At 47.1% G+C, this 9,609-nt stretch overlaps 2 protein-coding genes across 2 annotated transcripts in view; one reads left to right on the top strand and one right to left on the bottom strand.

The window, feature by feature from the left end:
* The window catches only part of taf8 (TAF8 RNA polymerase II, TATA box binding protein (TBP)-associated factor), a 6,306-nt gene extending 6,028 nt beyond the window's left edge, over positions 1-278 (bottom strand). Inside the window, exon 1 of the mRNA XM_076995513.1 lies at positions 239-278. Within this exon, the coding sequence (XP_076851628.1) occupies positions 239-263 (25 nt within the window). The 5' untranslated portion in view covers positions 264-278. The remainder of the gene's footprint in view (positions 1-238) is intronic.
* The window catches only part of LOC143502794 (E3 ubiquitin-protein ligase TRIM39-like), a 6,967-nt gene extending 48 nt beyond the window's left edge, over positions 1-6,919 (top strand). The window contains exons 1-7 of the mRNA XM_076995507.1: positions 1-7; positions 149-628; positions 970-1,065; positions 1,176-1,406; positions 1,735-1,757; positions 2,083-2,201; positions 6,019-6,919. The exon at positions 1-7 is cut by the window's left edge and continues 48 nt beyond it. Coding sequence (XP_076851622.1) covers positions 224-628; positions 970-1,065; positions 1,176-1,406; positions 1,735-1,757; positions 2,083-2,201; positions 6,019-6,551 — 1,407 coding nt within the window. The 5' untranslated portion in view covers positions 1-7; positions 149-223 and the 3' untranslated portion in view covers positions 6,552-6,919. The remainder of the gene's footprint in view (positions 8-148; positions 629-969; positions 1,066-1,175; positions 1,407-1,734; positions 1,758-2,082; positions 2,202-6,018) is intronic.
* The last annotated feature ends 2,690 nt before the right edge of the window (positions 6,920-9,609 follow it).

The raw sequence follows: 9,609 nt of genomic DNA, 5'->3' as shown, positions 1-9,609 counted from the left end.
CGTTCAAGTGAGTTATAAATATTATAAAAACCTCTTAACTCTGGCATTTACTTCTTTCTGTCTTATTTCTGAAAGGAGTCTAATCTCCCTCAGCTGGATAAAGGACTACAGTGACTGACTCTCTCCTGTGCTACTGTGTTTTTTACAGAAGATCTAAAAGTGAAAGTGAAGTTTGTACAGAAGGAGACATTACAGAGAAACAGCACAGCAGCTGTTGGAGGAAATGGCTGCTACAAACCCTCTGTCAGAAGAAGAGTTTTCATGTCCTGTGTGCTGTGACATCTTCAGGGATCCTGTTGTACTGTCATGTAGCCACAGTGTGTGTAAAACCTGTCTGCAGCAGTTCTGGGAAACCAAGGGGTCTCAAGAATGTCCAGTTTGTAGGAGAAGATCTTCAAGAGACGAACCTCCCTGTAATCTTGTCCTAAAGAACTTGTGTGAGGCATTTCAAGCGAGCAGGATTCAGAGATCTTCAGCAGGGTCTGAGGTTCTCTGCAGTCTGCACAATGAGAAACTCAAAGTCTTCTGTCTGGAGGACCAACAGCCTGTGTGTGTGGTGTGTCAGATTTCAAAGGCACATAAAACTCATGACTGCTGTCCAGTAGAGGAAGCTGTGTGTGAATTTAAGGTATGAAATGTACACTTCTTATTTAATTGTTTTTAAATGTTTTTCCAGTGTTCACAATTATCTTGAAATTCTAGATAGAATTTCTCAGATGATGAGATTTCCGACAACTAAATCAGACCTTCATTCACATTGAAAAATAATAGAATTAAAACATTGGTTATACAACCGGCTACAATATATCAAACATCTCCATTTGACGGTAAAAGGATGAAAAGGAATCATAGTAATCACACCATTGTGTCCAGTTGTTATAATCTCTGAAATCTCCAGCACATCTATACAGACACAGTGATGAGTCCTGTAAGACTCACACTGTCCTCTACTAAACCCGTATTTTACAGAACAAACTCAAGACCTCACTGGAGTCTCTACAGCAGCATCTGAAGGTCTTAGAGGAAAATAAACAAGACTGTGAGAAAACAGCAGCACACATTAAGGTGAAAGGTCACTCTGAGTTCTGAATGGTGCCGTGATCACTGTCCACGTACACCATAATGAAACACACACATTTGGACAGTTTATATTTCCTCATCATCTCCCATTCCAGTATCAGGCCCAGCACACAGAGAGGCAGATAAAGGAGGAGTTTGAGAAGATCCACCAGTTTCTAAGAGATGAAGAAGCAGCAAGAATAGCTGCACTGAAGGAGGAAGAGGAGCAGAAGAGTCACATGATGAGGAGGAAGATTGAGGAGATGAGTGGAGAAATAGCATCTCTTTCAGATCAAATCAGAAACACAGAGAAGGAGATGGAAGCTGAGAACATCCCGTTCTTACTAGTAAGAATCACTCAGTCTGTATCTTTCTCTCTCTCTCTCTCTCTCTCTCTCTCTCTCTCTCTCTCTCTCTCTCTCTCTCTCTCTTTCTCTCTCTCTCTCTCTCACACACACACACACACACAAATGCATAAGTAAAATGTTTTGACATTTGTTTTAGTTTGTGTGTGTGCGTGCGCACGTGTGTGTGTGTGTGTGTGTGTGTGTGTGTAAGGGTCTTTAGACACATTGATGTTATCATATAAGGAAGATGCATGTTTGACCCTTATATAAACAAAATGACTAAAATTTGATTTCACTTTCTGTGTTTGTTCCTCTGTTTCCTTCTCAGAACGTGTCGTCCACACTGAAACAGTAAGTGATTATTATTTCTGTTTTATATATTGTGTTACACATTGTGTTTGTGAAATTGTTCTCATACATTCAAATCTTCAGTATGTGGTCTCTGTTATTTCAGAAACATGATATATGAAGACGGTATTTAAGAAAATATAAATACATTTTTGATACTGATTATGTGCAAAACGTGGTTAGATACACTGATAAGTTTAATGAAAGATAATAATACAGCTTTGTACATTTCATGTGAAATTTTTTTCATGTGTTAATTTAAATGTTAAATAATTAGAATATGATATATGCTAAAATATTATGATAATACAGCTTTATACACTTCCAGAGTTCATCACACCCCAAAACAACATAAGAAGGTGTCAGGAGCTCTGATCAATGTAGCAAAACATCTTTCCAACCTGAAGTTCAGAGTCTGGGAGAGAGTGCAGAAGATTCTCCAGTACTGTGAGTTTTGGTGTTCTTTGATTAATTAGAGTAATTCTGTTCTCCTCACAATTAGAACTCTATAGAGAGAGAAACATTAACATTGTGTGTTTGGTACATGAACTATTCCAGTATTAAAGGCTGTATTAGTATAAACAGTGAGGGGGACGACCAGTTGACTGCTGGTCTGAGGAGAGACAGTCAGTCCATGAGGAGATCTACACCACCCACTCTCCACCTCTACACACCACCCACTCTCCACCTCTACACCACCCACTCTCCCCCTCTACACACCACCCACTCCCCCCTCTACACACCACCCACTCCCCCCTCTACACACCACCCACTCTCCACCTCTACACCACCCACTCTCCACCTCTACACCACCCACTCTCCACCTCTACACACCACCCACTCTCCCCTCTACACACCACCCACTCTCTCCACCTCTACACACCACCCACTCTCCACCTCTACACACCACCCACTCTCCCCTCTACACACCACCCACTCTCCACCTCTACACACCACCCACTCTCCCCTCTACACACCACCCACTCTCCACCTCTACACACCACCCACTCTCCACCTCTACACACCACCCACTCTCCTCCTCTACACACCACCCACTCTCCACCTCTACACACCACCCACTCTCCACCTCTACACACCACCCACTCCCCCCTCTACACACCACCCACTCCCCCCTCTACACACCACCCACTCTCCACCTCTACACAGCACCCACTCTCCACCTCTACACCACCCACTCTCCACCTCTACACACCACCCACTCTCCACCTCTACACACCACCCACTCTCCACCTCTACACACCACCCACTCTCCACCTCTACACCACCCACTCTCCACCTCTACACACCACCCACTCTCCACCTCTACACACCACCCACTCTCCACCTCTACACACCACCCACTCTCCACCTCTACACACCACCCACTCTCCCCTCTACACACCACCCACTCTCTCCACCTCTACACACCACCCACTCTCCCCTCTACACACCACCCACTCTCCACCTCTACATACCACCCACTCTCCACCTCTACACCACCCACTCTCCACCTCTACACACCACCCACTCTCCCCCTCTACACACCACCCACTCTCCACCTCTACACACCACCCACTCTCCACCTCTACACCACCCACTCTCCACCTCTACACACCACCCACTCTCCACCTCTACACACCACCCACTCTCCCCTCTACACACCACCCACTCTCTCCACCTCTACACACCACCCACTCTCCCCTCTACACACCACCCACTCCCCCCTCTACACACCACCCACTCTCCACCTCTACACCACCCACTCTCCACCTCTACACACCACCCACTCTCCCCTCTACACACCACCCACTCTCTCCACCTCTACACACCACCCACTCTCCACCTCTACACACCACCCACTCTCCCCTCTACACACCACCCACTCTCCACCTCTACACACCACCCACTCTCCCCTCTACACACCACCCACTCTCCACCTCTACACACCACCCACTCTCCACCTCTACACACCACCCACTCTCCTCCTCTACACACCACCCACTCTCCACCTCTACACACCACCCACTCTCCACCTCTACACACCACCCACTCCCCCCTCTACACACCACCCACTCCCCCCTCTACACACCACCCACTCTCCACCTCTACACAGCACCCACTCTCCACCTCTACACCACCCACTCTCCACCTCTACACACCACCCACTCTCCACCTCTACACACCACCCACTCTCCACCTCTACACACCACCCACTCTCCACCTCTACACCACCCACTCTCCACCTCTACACACCACCCACTCTCCACCTCTACACACCACCCACTCTCCCCTCTACACACCACCCACTCTCTCCACCTCTACACACCACCCACTCTCCCCTCTACACACCACCCACTCTCCACCTCTACACACCACCCACTCTCCACCTCTACACCACCCACTCTCCACCTCTACACCACCCACTCTCCACCTCTACACACCACCCACTCTCCACCTCTACACACCACCCACTCTCCACCTCTACACACCACCCACTCTCTCCACCTCTACACACCACCCACTCTCCACCTCTACACACCACCCACTCTCCCCCTCTACACACCACCCACTCTCCCCCTCTACACACCACCCACTCTCCCCCTCTACACACCACCCACTCTCCCCCTCTACACACCACCCACTCTCCCCCTCTACACACCACCCACTCTCCACCTCTACACCACCCACTCTCCACCTCTACACACCACCCACTCTCCCCCCCTACACACCACCCACTCTCCCCTCTACACACCACCCACTCTCCCCCTCTACACACCACCCACTCTCCACCTCTACACACCACCCACTCTCCACCTCTACACACCACCCACTCTCCCCCTCTACACACCACCCACTCTCCACCTCTACACACCACCCACTATCCCCCCCTACACACCACCCACTATCCCCCTCTACACACCACCCACTCTCCACCTCTACACACCACCCACTCTCCCCCTCTACACACCACCCACTATCCCCCCCTACACACCACCCACTATCCCCCCCTACACACCACCCACTCTCCCCCTCTACACACCACCCACTCTCCCCTCTACACACCACCCACTCTCCCCCTCTACACACCACCCACTCTCCACCTCTACACACCACCCACTATCCCCCCCTACACACCACCCACTCTCCACCTCTACACACCACCCACTCTCCACCTCTACACACCACCCACTCTCCACCTCTACACCACCCACACTCCACCTCTACACCACCCACTCTCCACCTCTACACCACCCAAGCCTCCATCCTATTAAGAGGAGTCGTAGTGCTCAGAGGAGTGTGGTTGTGAAGTTGGAGATCCTAGCAGTGCTGAGTCACAGATGGAGGTGGAGGAGGTTCTACATCCACACTGTTCCAGGACCAGGACACACCGCTCCAAACACCCAGACACAACTCCACCTCCTCATAGCCCAGAGTCCAGCTGAGCCCAAGCAGACACCCCCTGCTCCAGCCTCTATGGGTCGGCGCCCCCCCAGGGACCAGCAGGTTCCCTGCATGTCAGCCAGGACCCTCCCTTGTCTGTTTGTCTGTCCCTGTCGGTGTGTGTCCCTGTCACCATCTTAGTGTCTGTCCCTGTCCCTGTCTGTGTCCCTGACACCATGTTTGTGTCAGTACCTGAGTTTTCCTTGGTGTTGTTGTCTCCACATCACTGTGTCTGTCTTTCTGTGTCACTGTGTCTGTCCTTGTTGTTGTGTGTGTCGCCCCCTGTTGTCCTGGTGAGGGTGTTGTAGTTGTGGCACGTCGGTGGACTCCTCCCTGGAGGATCTGCTCCTGGGGGGTCTGGACACTGTGGTCCTCGTCCTCTGGTCCCGTCCTTCAGTCTGGGGACAGTCCACTGGTGTTAGTCACTCTGGGAGTAACGCCCTTTAGTGGGGGAACTGTAACAGTATCCACCCACTAATGAGGACACACACACACTTCAGTACACACACACTAATAATACACACATGCAGTGTGACACTCAGTGTAACAGTAACTCTGCACTAGTTAAGTGTCACATGTGATACTCAAATAATGAATCCAAAATATGTAGAAATATATTAATGAATAAAAGTTTCAAGTGTCAAAACAACAAGCACACAAGTACTGCAGGGGTGTGTGGTGAACACACAACATCACCATCACTTCCCTCTTATCAACCTACTGCAGCATTTCACTCAGAGTAAAGGGCCTGCAGTCTGTAGATGTGACCTCATCACATAAACACATGAAGAACATGATGATTCATTCTGTTCTCTCTCCTCAGACCCTGTTACTCTGGACCCCAACACTGCACATCCAAACCTCCACCTGTCTGATGATCTCACTACTGTAGAACGCAGACCACAGAAATCACTGCTTCCTGATAATCCAGAGAGATTTGATAAGTATGTTTGTGTCCTGGGCTCTGAGGGCTTTAACTCAGGGACACACTGCTGGGATGTTGATGTTGGAGACAGTGAATACTGGGCACTGGGTGTAATTAGTGAGTCTGAATGGAGAAAGGGAGGGAGGGTCTGGGAGTCAGTGTGGAATCTGCTGAACCTAATGGGTAAATACTGTACACGCTGCCCAGGACAGAAAGATCACTACTTCACACCTACAGAGAAAGTGCAGAGGGTCAGAGTTCAGCTGGACTGGGACAGGGGGAAAGTGACATTCACTGATCTTCTAACCAGTTCACACCTGATCACTATAACACACACTTTTACTGACACTGTTTTCCCTTTATTCTACAGTTCCTCTCCTATGAGGATCTTACCAGTAAAGATATCAGTAACAGTGGAACAGCAAAGTTAATGTTGCCTTGAATTATTCTGCATACATGTAATAATGAACATTAGATTATACACTGTAAAAAATGATTTTTTGACTTTATAAATATAATTAAGTTTTTAAGTACTATCTAAAAGAATAATCTAGTATTGTGAGATGGACAGATAGTCGAACAGACCGACTTCCGTACTGGACGCTGCACTCGGTGCGCTCACTCTTCCTCTCTCTACAGAGCTACGAGAACCTTCTGCTTTAGAGGCATTTCTCCCAGTCAAATCAGAACCAACAGAGTCACTGATACTGATACACAGTCACACAAACATGGAGCGCTGGCTAAAACGCAAATCTCCATCATCTCAAATTGAACCCAGGGGTGTAGTGGGGGGGGGGGGGGGGGGGGGGCATTCGCCCCGTCAACAACTTACCCCTAACCCCCCTCACGCTCAACAACTTACACTCGCCGCGACCCCTCAATTATTTTTTTAGGACTACACCACTGATTGACCCCGACTACCCCACCTCCACCTGTATCCCCTGTTTAACCTACCCCACCTCCACCTGTATCCCCTGTTTAACCTACCCCACCTCCACCTGTATCCCCTGTTTAACCTACCCCACCTCCACCTGTATCCCCAGTTTAACCTACCCCACCTCCACCTGCATCCCCTGTTTAACCTACCCCACCTCCACCTACATCCCCTGTGTAACCTACCCCACCTCCACCTGTATCCCCTGTTTAACCTACCCCACCTCCACCTACATCCCCAGTTTAACCTACCCCACCTCCACCTGTATCCCCTGTTTAACCTACCCCACCTCCACCTGTATCCCCTGTTTAACCTACCCCACCTCCACCTACATCCCCTGTGTAACCTACCCCACCTCCACCTGCATCTCCTGTTTAACCTACCCCACCTCCACCTGTATCTCCTGTGTAACCTACCCCACCTCCACCTGCATCTCCTGTGTAATCTACCCCACCTCCACCTACATCCCCTGTGTAACCTACCCCACCTCCACCTGCATCTCCTGTGTAACCTACCCCACCTCCACCTGCATCTCCTGTGTAACCTACCCCACCTCCACCTGCTCAACAACTCTCAATGGCCGAGTTTCAGTTATCCAGACCCTCAATTTCTGTGCCAATCATGTTACCCACTGAACAAGGTAACATACTTTGCCATGTAACCATAGTGAATGAAAATGGAAGTTACTGATCTCTGATGTATAAAGAAAAAGCTAATCAAACTCATTCATTTATTTAAATCCTCCTTCCTTATTCCTCCCTCCCTAATTATTGTAGCATTTAATTAGTGGAGTCAAATTAAACACATTGAAAAGCATAACTTGTACCCAATGAATTCCTTGGAGTCTGTTCATTTCCTAAGAAACAACACGCACAAACACTGGTCACAAAACCCATATCCCAAAAACTGTATCCCAAATTTTATTTTCAGTAAAACAGCCCTAATAATTTGCATTCGTGTTTCCAAGCCAGCCTGATAATGTCCTTCACTCCCAATTCCTGGTAAGATTGCAGGAATGTGAACTTCTCCTCACTCATCATCATCTTCCTCAATGTCCTCACCAGGAACGTGTATGCCAGCCTGCACTGTAATGTTATGAAGCATAGCCCATAGCCCATACACTATTATGGCACAGCTCCGTGCTGGTGAATACAGAAGCCCCCCTGATGACTTTTGAAGGCACTGAAAACCCATTTTCCTGACCATCCCCATATGTTTTGGTCTTGCCCTCAGCTTGGATTGTTTTGGACGGAAGTATTTGATACACTAGGCCAGGTTTTTAACACCCCTCTGCCCCCGAACCCATTGACAGCTGTATTTGGAATTCCACAAACCTCTAATATGCTCGTCTCTGAAAGACGCGTCCTGATAGTGTGTGGGTCCTACAACGTTTTGTGTAATGCCAACAGAGTTCAATATAGAAGTAAAAGCCCTTGTCAGTGGATCCTCCGCATTATCAAAATGTATGTTAAAGTCTCCTACCATTATTATTTTGTCACTACTAACTGCTAAATTTGCTGTAAAATCTGTGAAATCTTTTAAGAAATCTGAGTAAGGCCCTGGTGGTCTATATACATTTGTTAGGGAAAATGAACTTTTATTTTCAGATGGACTAGTTACATTAATAGACAGCATCTCAAATGAATTAAAGATATCCAAGTATTTCTGATGAATTTCTAAACAATCACGATATATTATACATATTCCTCCTCCTCTGCCTGACAATCTAGGTTTATGTATATAACTATATCCCACAGGAGTGGCTTCGTTTAGAGATAAATAGTCACCAGATTGAATCCACGTTTCAGTTAGACATAAAATATCAATTTTCTGGTCAGTTATAAGTTCATTCATAAAAACTGCTTTAGAATTGAGTGATCGAATATTAATTAATCCAATTTTCAGATCGGTCATATAGGTAATAATTGGATGTGAAGTATAGACATGTAACTGGAATTCTACCTTTTGTATTTTTTTATTTTTTATTTTTATTTTTATTATTATTATTATTATTATTATTATTTATTTATTTATTTTTGCTTATTCATTTATTTATTTTATTGTATTACTTTTCTGTTGCTGTTGTCTTTTTTGCTTGGTGGGGACGGGAGGGGGGTTGTTTGATTCTGGGGTAGGCTTTCTTAACCCTAGGATGCATGGACGACCAATACCAACCAACCTGACCAATACCCCCTAACTTCCATGGGTGGGGTCAAAATAGACCCCAATTAGAATCAATGTGTTTTTGCAATGAATAAAAAAAAAAGCTTTTAATTTTGGTTAAAGGTGATTATATTTATTATATTTGGGTCAACAAAACATGTCCAGATGAACAATATTCTGGATCCTCTACATCTGAGATATCAGATTCTGAGTCAATCCCACCGATGGACTCTTCATCCCATCCGTTCAGGATCATATCTCCAGAAAGGTCTCCGGGTATCCTAGCAGGCCTCTGAGTAGCCATGATAAATGTCTGTGCATTTATATGTAAGTAAAAGCACAGACATGCATGTGTGCCTGCACACACACACACGCCCCCCATTTAATAATGA

Source organism: Brachyhypopomus gauderio, unplaced genomic scaffold (genome assembly GCF_052324685.1).
Source record: "Brachyhypopomus gauderio isolate BG-103 unplaced genomic scaffold, BGAUD_0.2 sc213, whole genome shotgun sequence".
Classification (NCBI taxonomy): domain Eukaryota; kingdom Metazoa; phylum Chordata; class Actinopteri; order Gymnotiformes; family Hypopomidae; genus Brachyhypopomus; species Brachyhypopomus gauderio.
Note: the sequence above shows the minus strand (reverse complement) of the source record. Positions and strands in the feature narration are given on the sequence as shown.